Here is a 14,497-nt window from a genome sequence, read left to right as displayed (position 1 = left end):
ACTGTGTCATTCTCTCTGAGATCCGTGAGCATATATTTGTGGATGTCTGCATGTGTCTCTGTGTGGAAGATAAAAACAAACAGCATGAAAGTGATTTCTCTTTCAGCCCTGGCAACATATTCTATGACACAGAGAAGTAGTAGAGGAGAAGAATTTTAAATCATAATATCTGATATCTCAAGAAATCAGTAAAAACCAGTCCCTCCGTCCTTCCTCCAACAAATAAAATGCCCAGTTGCAAATTGACAAGAAGAAATTGTTGATAATTAGCGCTTATGCTAGTCTATGTATGCTATGCGATTCTATTGTAATTGAATTTGAAAATCAAAGAAAAACAAACATGAATGCTGTTACAGGGCAAAGATGTTATAGTGTTCGTGTCAATTTCTGCCGTGACATATAGGCAGTTGTTGAAGTGTGGGGAGGAGAGCTGAGTATTCTGATTACTCTGTAGATGTCAGAGTTGAGGGGAGGAGGGAAGAAAGGGGGGCATATTGAGAAAAAAGGCATTTCAACATCATCACCCATTGGTGGCTAAGTGAAAAACACCCACCCCCATGGCTATGCCCTCTTTTTTATGGTAATAATTCTGTGTGGTCATCAATAAAATTTAATCTTTTTTTTTTTTTTTTTTTTGCTGTACGCGGGCCTCTCACTGTTGGGGCCTCTCCCGTTGCGGAGCACAGGCTCCGGACGCGCAGGCTCAGTGGCCATGGCTCACGGGCCCAGCCGCTCCGCAGCATGTGGGATTTTCCCGGACCGGGACACGAACCCGCGTCCCCTGCATCGGCAGGTGGACTCTCAACCACTGCGCCACCAGGGAAGCCCCAATAAAATTTAATCTAAAAAAATGTTTCAAAATGGAGAGTGAGGAGGAGATTAACTAGTGGTGAAATGATGTTGGAGCCGGTGTGGAGGAATGGGGTAAAAAAGTATCTTACAAGAAAAGGTTTTTTGGGGTTTTTTTTTTACCTTTTATGCAAATTTTAGATGTTAGAGTCTTACGTGGTCTGTCTGTTAGCCGACTTCACTCTTACTTGTGATTCAGTTGCCAAAGCCAAAAGTCCCCAGGGCATATTATCAGGATGTGACCTTTGAAAAGAACTTCTCTTTCCAGACAGGACTGTGTGTTGCCATGGGGTTATATTACTTAATGCATACCTTTCTACCCACTGAACCACTTTTTAAAGACACAGACATTAGGCCATTATAAAAGCCTCAGAAATGTTTGCTTGTTAGATTTTTCTGTGAATCCAAAAAGTCGAAGTATAGCCTTGAGTAGCCCAGTAGTCATAGAAACTAGAGGTTAGGGATGCTGAAAAGGGCCAAAGGATATCTCAAAAGCAATGTCTTTGCCAACCATGTGCTAAGGGACAATTACACCTTTTTTTACATTTTGGAAGATAATGGGTGTTTTCAACCCTGAAAGTTCTTGAGAGCTTGTCCGTCTCCTGTGAACATGTAGAAAACATAGGGCTTCCCTGGTGGCGCTAGTGGTTGAGAGTCCGCCTGCCGATGCAGGGGACACGGGTTCGTGACCCGGTCCGCGAGGATCCCACATGCCGCGGAGCGGCTGGGCCCGTGAGCCGTGGCCGCTGAGCCTGCGCGTCCGGAGCCTGTGCTCCACAACGGGAGAGGCCACAACAGTGAGAGGCCCGCGTACCGCAAAACAAAACAAAACAAAAAACAACAACAACAACAACAAAATATCTCAACATAGGGTGATTCTTCATTTATTCCAGAGAGAGTTTCGTCTGGATCTATGAATGAAACAGTGCTATGAGTACAGCCCAGTGCATCTTAACTTGGTCTTAGTTTTCAGTGGCTGTATATTTTTATCGTCAGTGTTTGGGGCACATAATCTTCCTATAAACAGGAAATGCCTAGAAAGGCATTGTTGTTCAAATATGAATCATCTATTCTTCTATACTAAAGAAGGTGTAATTATAATATCCCCAATATCCCCCCTAAGAATCACTTGCACGATGACATTTAATTATTCATGTTAAGTTTGTTTCCCCTTTAAAGCATGAAAGGGGCAGCTTAGCAATAACTAACAAAATTGCAAGTGCGTTTTAGTTTGAGCCAGCAATTCCACTTCTAGGAATTTCTGCAGATATGTGGACACAGACAGAAAACAGTGTGTAGACATGGTTATTCATTGAAGCATTATTTGTAATAACAAAAGACTGGAAATCAAAAAGTGTCCGCAAAAAAGGGTCTGGTTGAAGAAATATGTTATATGCACACGATGGACTACCAGGCAGCTAAAAGGGGGGAAAAAAAAGCTACGAGGAAGCTCTGTAAGTACTGATATAGAATGATCTACAACAGATGTTGTTAAGTTCAAAAAAGCAAGGGGTAGAACACCACATAGCTTTCCTTTTGTGAAGCGGGTGAAAAGAGATTTGTTCGTATTTGCCTATACTTGCATAACAAAGCACTGGAAAACATACATAAGAAATTAACCACAGAGGTTTGCTGTAGGGGGAAGAGAAATGGGTGGAGAGGGCTGAGAAGGAGAGTAAGACTTCTTAATGGCTTTGATCTTTTTTCTTTAAACTGTGTGAATTAATTACCTATTCAAAACAATACCTGAAGTAAATTTGGGGAAAATATTAAGATTTGATAAATTTTGGTAATGAGTACACACGAGTGTTTTTTATATTCACTTGAATGCATGTATGTGTGTTTGAAGTATTTCATAATTTTTTAAAAGATGAGGAAAAATAGGAAAAGAAATAACGGTGATACACAAAAGAACCTTAAGAAACATGTTTTATCCCCTGCTAAGCTCAAAGTGTTCAGTAATTATATCATGAAGGCTCTCAACCCAAATCCATGATATGTTAATTCTGATAAACCTAATTTACAGAATACATTGATATTAGTGTTTTTTCTTTCTTTTTTGGGGGGAGTGGGTAAGACTAGAATCTTGTTATGATGGACTTCGTTGTCTATTATAGCATTGTGTCTATTATAGCACTAAACAAATGATGGCAGATGGGGGTTAGTAAGTGAATTAAGACACATGATGTTTTATTTGGTAGTGCCGGTATTGAGTGTATTTGGTATTTTTACATGTTCAACTCACGTCCAGTTGATAACTAGCATGGTTTATAAAGTTAGCGCACCCAGAAGAGCCCAAGCAAAGTCTCAGTCATAACAGCTCATCAAAGAACAGCATCAACAAAAAAATTAACTCCAACTCTTAGAATTTCTTATTGTCCAAGTGGTGGTTGTGACCTTCTCCATTTATCCAAAGCATACCAATGCTTCAAGGTCATCCGAAGTCCCACTCTCCTACCAGGCCTTTTGGCCAACTTCAGACCCCATTCTCGATCACTGGCAGCAAGGGAGCTTTTTGGTGCTTAAACCAAAATCCTCAGGAGCTAGCACGGCCCAGTATGATCTCATGACTTTCCTACCATCCGCTCTTCATTCCCAAGGCTCTGGGCTACAGTCTGTTCTGCTTCTTGAAATCCGCACATTTATTCCTGCCTCAAGGCCTTTGTGTTTCTTTTTTGCTTTGTGCGCTGAATACTCTGCCCCCAGCTCTTTGCAAGGTTGATTCCTTCTTACCATTTAGATCTGGTTCGGGTGTTACTCTCTCAAAGAGGCTGTCCCTGATCCCCGGTCACACTCTCACATTACCCAGTTCTGTTTCCTCCAGAGCCCTTATAACTACATGAAAATTCCCTGTTTATTTGCTTTCTTGTTAATTGTCTGTCTCTCTCCTCTGCCCACCTCACCTCTTTTATACTGCTCATTGCTCAGAAGTTAAGAACGCAGGCTCCGGGGACAGATGCCTGAGTTTAAATATCAGCTCTGCTCCTCAAAACCCTTGTGACGGTGGATGGGTTGCTTAGTCTCTCTTGATGACCTCATTTTCTCATTAATGGTCCTATGTCATAAAGATACAGTTTAAAGGTTAAGTGAGAAAATGTGTGTCAAGTGCCTGGAATGATGCTTGGCACTCAGTAGGCACTCAGACATTTTTCGAGTGAATGAGTAATACTTAGATGCTCTTTAATACTTTTTCTTGCATCTGAGGCTCCCCAACAAGATTATAAACTCCTTGAGGGCATCTGCGACCTCCCAGAGCTCCAATTGTACTTCAGCAGGGTAGAAGGCGCATAGTAGGTGATCAGTGAATACTGCTCGAAGGACGTGAACTGCTTTATTGTAGATTTCTCCAAAATATGCTTTCATTCCTGAATCTCTCTGTGTGTTAGGGCAAAACCATCTAAGAAGGACATCGTGCCACTTGCTAGTTCCAGTTTCATCAGCCTACCCATCCCACGCAATTAAGCTTCCTTGTTTGTGGTTAGGAATGCAACAAAAGGGCTTTGTTTGAATTACACGCACACACAAAACTTAGTTGGCTCAATTTTAAAATTAAATCGTCTTCTGACTCTTATTGGTATGCTCATGATGTAATATGCTTTAGGAAAATATTTCCATATCTTCGTTAAGATCAGAGTGATCCTAAAATGTCAAAGCGTGCTGTGCTCTTTAGGAATGCTTATTAAATTATTTGCATCATTGAAAAAGTCAATAAACAGCTGTTTGACTTTTTTGGTTATCTCCAGGTACGGTGAATTATATTTTCAAAATGAGAGGCTATTTTTAAAATACTTGGCTTTTTTAATAGGTAACGCATGTACATAGACATAATTCAAAAGTTAGAAAAGGAAATACAGTGAAAACTAAGTTTTCCTCCCCAGAGGCAGTCATTGGTTCTAGTTTCTCAAGTATTCTTCCAGAAATACTCTTTACATTAATAACCGTAAGTGATTCTGTATGGTTTTCCCCACATACAGCAGTATACTGTACGCACAGTTCTGTATCTTACAATTGTCCTTTAACCATATATTTTGGAGATATGTCCATATCCATATGTATAGAACTACTCAGTTCTTTTAATGGCCACATACATATTCCGTTGTGTGGAGGTACCACACTGACTTAACTGGTCTGCTACTGATGAGTATTTTGGTTGTGTTTCAATCTTTTGACGGATATGTTATTTTAAAATGATTTTGCTGAATGTTGCCAAACTGCTCTTTATTCGGATGCACTGATTTACACGCCCACCCTGCTCCAGCAAGGTCTGAGAGTTGGTGGGCTATATTTTGGTCATCTTTTTCATTGTTCTTTGTCCTCATTTCATCACTTAATTGTACATATTGGAAGAATCTTATAAAACAAAGATTTATCTCTGAAACCTCCCAACATATGTTCTGCATCCAAAAGAAAGGGGTATGTTTTTCAGAGCCTACTGATTTGTTTGTTTCACAAGCACCCTGTTCTTAATGTATCAAGGTTACACCTGGGATGAAATCTTCCTCTACCCCAGGACAAAGAGTTAACCTCTGCAACCTACTCTGGAGAAGCAGCTCCGCAAGTTGGGTGTCCTGTCTTGGCATTGCAAGTCTTGGGCATTTACTTTATCTTTAAGAATTATTCCTTTATGATTTATTATTTATTAGAGGAATACTTCATTTGGTCTCCCCACCAGAATGTAAGCTCCCTAAGGGCAGAGACCGTATCTTAGTTATTAAATCTTTTAAGTATCTCTAATCAGTTTTGACTCTTCAGTCCTCGTCTGTCATGCCCATGAGCCCCATCCACCACATCAAGCCCCTCACCTTTCCCTCTTTGGGCTTCCTAATGAAGACAGAGGACAGTGGGTGTGAAGTCCCTCCAGCTGTCCTCCCAGCCACTCCCTTTCATATGAGCATCGACATCTTACCTCCTCCTTTCTTCTCATTTACTTCGGTGGACCTGCCTTTACTCCTACATAAGGTCGTGTGCTCTAGAATCCCATCCTTGCCTACTTCCTCATGAGTCTTACGGAGCGTCAGCCTCTCCTCATCCGGTGTCTTGGGCTGTGCGTGTATGCACTTCCTGTCTCATACAGATTTGCTCATACTTCTCATTATTTAAAACAAAACAGCAAGAACAAATCCTTTTCACTCCCTGGCCCCCTCTAGCCTCCTAGCTACCACCTTCTTTCTCCCCTTTAGAGCCAAGGTCTTGAAAGAATGATCTGCCCTTGCTGTCTCCATTTTGTCTCTCATTCACCTCTTACCCCATCCTAATCAGGCCTCTGCCCCTGTCATTCCATTGCAAAGACTCATCAGTCATCAAATCCAGTGGATGTGCATCTACCCACATCACACTCACCTCTCGGTAGCAGTTGGAATGATTGACAGTTCCTCCTCCTCCTCCCCGCTAGGATGCTGTGAAACTCCCATACTCTCTTGTTGGACTCTCCCCAACCCCATTCCACCCCCGGACTGTGATAGTTCTCGGAGGCCCATCCTGAAAGCACTTCCTTTCTGTCTCCTATGCACTCTCCCCAAGCAGCTTATCTTTTCTCAGAGGACATGTGTTTTATGACTTCTCAATATGTATGTGCAGCCCAGACTCCAGCCCTGTGGGCCCCACTGCTTCCTGTCCACCACTGCAGTCCCCAGGGCCCCTCACATTGCACGCCCCAAGTGAGCCATCTGCCTCCCCGCTCTGTTTCCCCCCTTCCTCCCTCCGCTCCCGTCCCTCCATCTCATAGTTCTTACCATTCTAGTTCAAGCTACAAACATGAAGACCGTCCTTCCTCCTTGACTATACTCTCTTCTACACCAACCACATCCAAGCGCTCACTAGGCTGGGAATTTCACCTCCTCGGTGGTTGGTTCTTAGACCTGTCATCCCTTTAAGTTCACTGCCCCTGCCTTAGTGCCGGGTCTTGATTATCTCTTACCCTGGCCAAGACGATAGCCTCCGATCTTGTCTCTCTCAAATATATTCTCATTATTGGCAATATCTTCCTGAAACTCAAATTTGGACATGGCCCTCCTTGGCTAAGGTTCTTCGGTGGCCTCCAAACCCATAGGACACTATTCACACCCTTCAGTGAGACCTGGACCCTCCTAGCTCTTCACCTTCATCTGCTGCCTTCCTCTCACTCGTCATCTCCTCTCCACCTACTTAAGTTGCTTGTACCGTGTTCTTCTGCATTTCCATGCATTTGTCGTGCTGTTTCTTCTTCTTTTTTTTTTTTTTTTTCCGATACGCGGGCCTCTCACTGCTGTGGCCTCTCCCGTTGCGGAGCACAGGCTCCGGATGTGCAGGCTCAGCGGCCATGGCTCACGGGCCCAGCCGCTCCGCGGCATGTGGGATCTTCCCAGACCGGGGCACGAATCCGTGTCCCCTGCATTGGCAGGCGGACCCCGAACCACTGCACCACCAGGGAAGCCCATCGCGCTGTTTCTTCTACCTGGTTGTCCTTCCCTTCCGTTTCCCGCCCCCTGCCATCTGGAGAAATCTTTCATGGTTTCATGTTTTCGGTGACTGCCTCTTCTGAGTTCACTGAGCACCTTGTACAAGTCTCGATTACGGAACCCATCTCAGTGTCTTATAGCGGTTTACATGGCTGTCTCTTCTACTGTACTGTGAATTATTTGGGTCTAGTGATACTTTGTTCTTCTTTGGATCCCCAGTGCCAGCATAGTGGCTGCCACGTAGAAAGTCTCTATGGATGCCCTTGAATGAATGGGAAGGAAATTGAAGAAAGGTCTGGATAGCTTACATTTAAAAGGGAGCCTTGCTATTGCTTTTTTTGTTTTTTATTTTTTTGCGGTATGCAGGCCTCTCACTGCTGTGGCCTCTCCCGCTGTGGAGCACAGGCTCCGAACGCGCAGGCCCAGCGGCCATGTCTCATGGGACCAGCCGCTCCGCGGCATGTGGGATCTTCCCGGACCAGGGCACGAACCCGTGTCCCCTGCATCGGCAGGCGGACTCTCAACCACTGCGCCACCAGGGAAGCCCCTTGCTATTGTTTTTAAAGCACAAAGGGAAATTTTTTTTCACTTAACCTAGATGAAACAGCGTGTCTCCATTGTCCTCTGCACAGCCCCCTTTTATACTTCAGAGTCTGATGCAGAACGTTCAGCAAGTTGTCTGATCCTTCATGAAGGAGGTGTACCAACTGATATTAAGCCTAGGTAGCTACATTCTGTCAATGCTTCAGGGCACCTCCTCTCTTCTCTCCATTGAGATTTCAGTCTAGAAATCCCTGAAGGTGTTGGTAAACATTATCTCACTTTTCTGCCAAAAATAAAGTTCAGCCACTCTCTCTTGACTCTGACCTTCTATAGTAGTGTAATCCTTCTTACCAAATTCATCCATCCTTCAGTATTGCAGTCTGAAGAACACCCACTTTCCCCATTTGGCTTTGTCAGTTCTTTGTGTTATAAGGGCAGGATGTTTAAAGGTGAAGTCATTGACTTGCAAAATGAGAAACTGTTTTGGAGAGCATCTTGTTGTTTATACTCCGCAGATCAGAGTGTGTTAACACCAAGGTAACTGGTAGTTTTTATGTCGTTCTTACCAAGATATTAAAATAATAGCATTTATCCAGCATCAGAATATCACAGAGAACTTCAAAATCCCCAGAAAGTCCCTTGAGAGGTGGGCAGGAATTATTGCTCCCATATTTATATATGGACAAGTCGTGCAAAGAAAGACCAAGGCAACTCCATGTGCCTTAAATTAATAAAGCATGAAACGTTAACATGTAGGAAAGCTAGATGAAGGTTATGTGGGATTTTTTCCAGCTTTATTGAGATATAATTGATACATAACACTGCAAGTTTAAGGTGTAGAACATCTTGATACATTTCTAAATTGCAAAATGATTACCACCACTGTATTAGATACCAGCTGCATCTAGTCACATAGTTACCATTTCTGTCTTAGCTGGTGAGAACATTTAAAATCTGTTCCTTTAGCAACATTCAAGTATGTATATGATACGGAATTAGCTATAATCACCATGCTGTACATCAGATCCCCGGAACTTGTTAATCTTTATAACTTGAAGTTTGTACCCTTTGACTAAAATCTCCCCATTTCCTCCACCCCCTCAACCCCTGATAGCCACCACTCTACTCTGTTTTTCTGAGTTTGTCCTTTTTAGATGCTACATAGAAGTGAAATCATTCAGTACTTGTCTTTCTCTGTCTGGCTTATTTCACTTAGCATAATGCATCCAAGTTGTTGCAAATGGCACGATTTCCTTCTTTCCCGTGGCTGAATAATATTCCATTGTATGTATATATGGCATCTTCTTTATCCATTCATCCACTGAAACTTAGGTTGTTTCTATATCTTGGCTATTGTGAGTAATGCTGCAATGAACATGGGAGTGCAGATAGATCTTTAAGTTCCTGATTTCAGTTTCTTTGGATATATGCCCAGAAGTAGGATCGCTGGATCATACTGTTAGTTCTATTTTTAATTTTTTTAAGGAAACTCCATACTGTTTTCCATAGTGGCTGTACCAGTTTGCACTCTCACCAACAGTGCGCTAGGGTTTATTCAGAAATTCTTTAAACTAAGTTTGCAGTATTTTTATGTAACTGAAATCATGTCAGAATGAAAGGGAAAATAAACATATTAATAAAGCAGAAAAAAAAAAACAATGGTTACTAAGAGAAGTGAGCAGTAAGATCCATTTTCCAGTATTTACTTGATTGTTTTCCATCTCTGAGGATACAGCAGTCTCTGCTTCCAAGTCCATAAATCTCATTGGTGAAGCGATCAGCTGAGATTGCTCCTAACGCTGGGGGTCCCTCTCCTGTGTCTCCCCAGGCGCAGTGAACCTGCGGGCCGACCTCATTCTTGGCATTCAACCAAATTTGGGGAGAACCAACCCGATGCCAGCATGATGCAGATATCTCAGGGCACGATTGGCACTCCTTGGCCCCGGAGCTACCATTCCAGGTAAGTGGCCACAGCTGAGACCCAGGGGCTTCTTACTTTCAAATGTCCTGTTCCCAGAAAAGATTGTTTTCTTATACTTATGTTGAGTATTAAGTCTCTCTTCCCACTATCCTCATCCTCTTAAAACCCCTAATGGTGTACGAGTCATCTTCATATCCTGGGCTAGACTGGCATGAAGGGAGGACAGGATTATTTTGAACACTGACTGCTCATTTGAGATATTTATGGGGCCTGTTGATTCTCAGTCAGACATTTCTCAATTACACGTTATAACACTATACTGGAAAAACTGACAACTCCCTCCCTCAGTGCTTAATGTCCTTTCTTCAAATATGTATCTGGTTTTTTTAATTAATTTTTATTGGAGTATAGTTGCTTTACAATGTTATGTTAGTTTCTACTGTACAGCAAAGTGAATCAGCTCTACGTATATATGTATCCCCTCTTTTTTCGGATTTCCTTCCCATTTAGGTCACCACAGAGCACTGAGTAGAGTTCCCTGTGCTATTCAGTAGGTTCTCATTAGTTATCTATTTTATACATAGTATCAATAGTGTATATATGTCATTCCCCATCTCCCAATTCCTCCCATCCCACCCCCTTCCTCCTTGGTATGCATATGTTTGTTCTCTATGTCTGTGTCTATTTCTGCTTTGCAAGTAAGATCATCTATACCATTTTTTTAGATTCCACATATATGCATTAGTATACGGTATTTGTTTTTCTCTTTCTGACTTACTTCACTCTGTATGACAATCTCTAAGTCCATTCTTGTCTCTACAAATGACCCAATTTTATTCCTTTTTATGGCTGAGTAATATTCTACTGTATATATGTACCACATCTTCTTTATCCATTCCTCTGTATCTGATTTTTATCTGAATTATTTTATTCAGTATTTGAACTCCCCAGTTGGTTTTTCTCCTTCTGTTAAAGCCACTTATCCAGCTTAGCTCCAATCGAAGCAGTTAACACACTGAGGATTGCTCAGTGTATACATCGTCTCGTGTGGTCCTTCCTATATGCCCTTGAAACAGATACAGTGTTCTTAACTCCATTTCGCAGGACAGGACATTGAAGCTGGAAAGATGGCTTTGTCCAAGGTCAAACATTTGATCAGTACCCAAGTCAAGACTCAAATCCAAGCGAGGTTTCAAAGCCGTTGCATGTAATCTCCTATACTTCCTCTACACCAGTTATACTAGTTATTCTTCCTCTGCTTTTCTAGTCACTCTGTCAAGGTCCAGTCAGGGAAAAGCAAAGCCATCATGGGTGTTACAGGAGAAGGGATTTATTATAGTAATCAGACCTTACACAAGTGAAGGGGACTGGGGAGAAGGGAGCCAAGCCTGACCACCCACTTAGTTCTTTATATTAAAGAGCTAAATCAGGGGCTTCCCTGGTGGCGCAGTGGTTGAGAGTCCGCCTGCCGATGCAGGGGACACGGGTTCATGCCCCGGTCGGGGAAGATCCCACATACTGCGGAGCGGCTGGGCCCGTGAGCCATGGCCGCTGAGCCTGCGCGTCCGGAGCCTGTGCTCCGCAGCGGGAGAGGCCACAACGGGGAGAGGCCACAATGGTGAGAGGCCTGTGTACCGCAAAAAAAAAAAAAAAAAAAAAGAACTAAGTCAGGACGCCCCTACATTTACTACAGGCTTAGAGCCATGCAAATTGGAATCCATCTTCTGAGCCCAGGGAGGCAGGCTCTGTCACTTACCACTTTTTTGGAAGTACTTGGATATATAGGTTATGGTAGGGAGGTAGGAAAGTCAAGGTAATATGGGTCCCGCATACAAATGAGATGCAAGGGCTTGTCTGTGTCAGGGAGTGGAGGATGTTTCTGGAAGGATTCCTTAACTACCAGGCGGTGGGTACGCATTTGGCGAGGACTCAGAACCCCTAACACTCATGTCTGGTCAAACCAAAGGCCAAATGCTAGCGCTCTGACTGGTGGGCATGGCTCCCTCCACGTTAGAATACCTTCCTGGTTACCCTCCTTGTTACAGGCACTCCTCTCCCTTGCCCGTGTCCCTCCCAATAACCCTGAAAGAATTTCTTCTCACCATCTGAGCCATGTGTGCTCCGGGAACAGAGCTGCCAGCAGTGCCCACGCCCCATGCAGGCACAGTGCTTTTGCTCTGTGGGCACAGCGGTGTTGAAGGCCTTTAGAAGGTTAGATGCAGGGGCCTAAGAGTGTGAAGGAAGGACAGCACGATGGTGAGCTACTTGGGCTTCTAAGTGAGACCTCGGTTTAAATCTCCACTTCACCACCTACTGCGTGAGCTTGAGCCAGTCACTTCACCTCTTTGATCTTGGTTTCCTTGTCTGTAAAATGAAATTCATAATACAGATCTCATTGGCTCGTAGTGAAGATTAAGCAAAATAACATATGCAAAACATTTAGTGTAGTTCCTGAAACATAGTGAGCACTCAGTAACTATGAAAACTAATTATAATAATTAGGCTGAAGACTTGTCAGAGGTACAGTGAAACCTAGTAATGGACTAGGTTAATGGCATAAACCGGCACACACTTACAAAATGCAGGAGTGTGTTAACAGGGTACCCCTAAACAGTGGGGCCCTTTGGAGCCTCCTAACCGCTAGCCTTAGGAGGCCCTAAATCTGAAGTCATACTGTGACCTAAAATACAAGCTTGTCCAAAGGCAGAAATAAGACGACTGCAATCAGTGCTTAGAGTAAGTGCTCACAGTAACTAAGGTGAGCTCCAAGAGGCCTCAGGAGAAAGATGGCGTTGGCATCAGAAGTGCAATATTCTGAAGGTTCTGCTTCTCTACCTGCTCTTTCCTCCTCATCCCAACCTCCAGAGGCAGGTGGATCTTGTACTGTACCTACCAGTCTGTCCTCTAATTCAAGCTTCAGCACAGCCTCCCGCTGTCACAATGACTGTCAGCACAAAAGCTCTGTGAAGGAAGAGAGAGGGAGAAAGGGAAGCTCGGGTTACCCAGCTCCTACTGCAGCCCAGAGCATCCTGTGGTCTGTTCATTCCATGCCTCGGTCTTGCAGCTCTGAGTTCTGCTCGGAGGGTCAGCCCTTGGCAGCTGTAGACGGAGAAGCTCTCCTGGCACGTTTCTGAGGAACACAGTGGCATCTAGTGGTCTGGTGGGCGGCATTCCTCTGACAGCCTTCTGACAGTTCCAGAAACCAGGAATATTACCTAAATGTGTGGATCTGCTTCTCATTAAGAAGCAGGAGAAAGAGGGAGCTCTAGGGTTGGGGAAGGGCAGGAGTGAGGAGAGAAGGAGAGGGAAGTTCAGAGAGACTGGAGACGTAATTTTCACTGCCCGCAAGCTAGCTTGGATCTGGAATTCCACCGAAATTGTATTTCAGCCTCTTTCTGTCAGGTCCTTGTCACTGCCTTTTTGCTGTCATACAGAAATCTCACAATGGTCCTAAAGTATTAGGACTTCTAAAGTCCTATGTACTTTAGAAGAAACCTTGAAAAGTCATGTAGTCTGGTCCCCTCCTAAGAGGCTGAAATAACAGTATCAAAATACTAAAGAACCAGTATGTGTTCATTGATTCACTCCTTCAGCAAATATGTGTGGAATACCCACTACGTCTCAGATAAGTTCTGATTATTGAGGGTACAAGACTGAACGAGACATAAAAAGCCCCCAACCTGATGTATTTGTTTCCCCAGGTATGTTCCATGGAATAATAATCCATTAGATACTCCTTGGGAAAAAGTTTCTAGGGTCACATAAGTTTAGAAAACACTGCTTAGTATATTTTCCTTTAAGAACATCACATGAGCGAGTTTATTAAGGACTCAGGAGTCTTAAAGTAATTACAATTATTTAAGTCATCTAGCCCAGTATTTTCCAAACATATTTGGTCACCTAAGCAATTAATATTCTGGGAGTACACTTTAGGAAATGTTTGCATACACTTGTGCTTTTTGCTGTGGTTTAAGTATTTAGAAAATATTAATACTTTCAAACAGAGGTGATGTGATGTCAAGTAGTGGTAAGTGCCACGAAGAAAGTAAAGCAAAGTAACAGGGAGTAAGGACAGAAGAGGTGCTCTTCAGTGAGTAGCAGGAAGTCTTCTCTGATGCAGAGACTTGAATAAGGGAAAGGGATTGCACCAGGTGAAGAGCATTCCTTTTTTGTGGGAACAGCGAGTACAAAGGCCCTGAGACCCTGACGTGGGAATGTATTTCATGGGTCATTTATTTATTTATCTCTCTATTTTTTTATTTTTGGCTGTGTTGGGTCTTTGTTGCTGCGCGCGGGCTTTCTCTAGTTGCGGCGAGCGGGGGCTACTCTTCGTTGCGGTGCGCGGGCTTCTCATTGCAGTGGCTTCTCTTGTTGCAGAGCATGGGCTCTAGGCATGCGGGCTTCAGAAGTTGTGGCTCGCGGGCTGTAGAGCGCAGGCTCGGTAGTCGTGGCACGTAGGCTTAGTTGCTCCGCGGCATGTGGGATCTTCCCGGACCGGGGCACGAACCCGCGTCCCCTGCATCGGCAGGCGGACTCTCAACCGCTGCGCCACCAGGGAAGCCCGCCATCTGTATTTTGAGATACGTTGGTGGTGGCATTTCCTCCCACTCAACAGTGTTACAGTAAACCCATCAGTTTATTCACTTTGATTTTTTTTGCATGCTCCTAAATTAGATTTGAATTACCCTTTTAGTGAAAGACTGCTAAAATTCTTAGCAGTTGGGAGGAGGATTAAGTAGTGTCTACC

At 43.6% G+C, this 14,497-nt stretch overlaps 1 protein-coding gene across 10 annotated transcripts in view; it reads left to right on the top strand.

Annotated features, from left to right (window-relative positions):
• SHROOM3 (shroom family member 3) overlaps window positions 1-14,497 on the top strand; it is a 197,568-nt gene that overhangs the window by 143,077 nt on the left and 39,994 nt on the right. For all 10 annotated transcript variants that reach the window (XM_033406499.2, XM_033406498.2, XM_033406495.2 and 7 more), the window contains one exon: window positions 9,658-9,789. In XM_033406499.2, the coding sequence (XP_033262390.2) occupies window positions 9,731-9,789 (59 nt within the window). In that variant the 5' untranslated portion in view covers window positions 9,658-9,730. The remainder of the gene's footprint in view (window positions 1-9,657; window positions 9,790-14,497) is intronic.

The sequence above is a fragment of the Orcinus orca genome, chromosome 4 (assembly GCF_937001465.1).
Source record: "Orcinus orca chromosome 4, mOrcOrc1.1, whole genome shotgun sequence".
Taxonomy (NCBI): Eukaryota; Metazoa; Chordata; class Mammalia; order Artiodactyla; family Delphinidae; genus Orcinus; species Orcinus orca.
The sequence above is the reverse complement of the archived record's forward strand: the minus strand, read 5'-3'. Positions and strand labels throughout refer to the sequence as shown.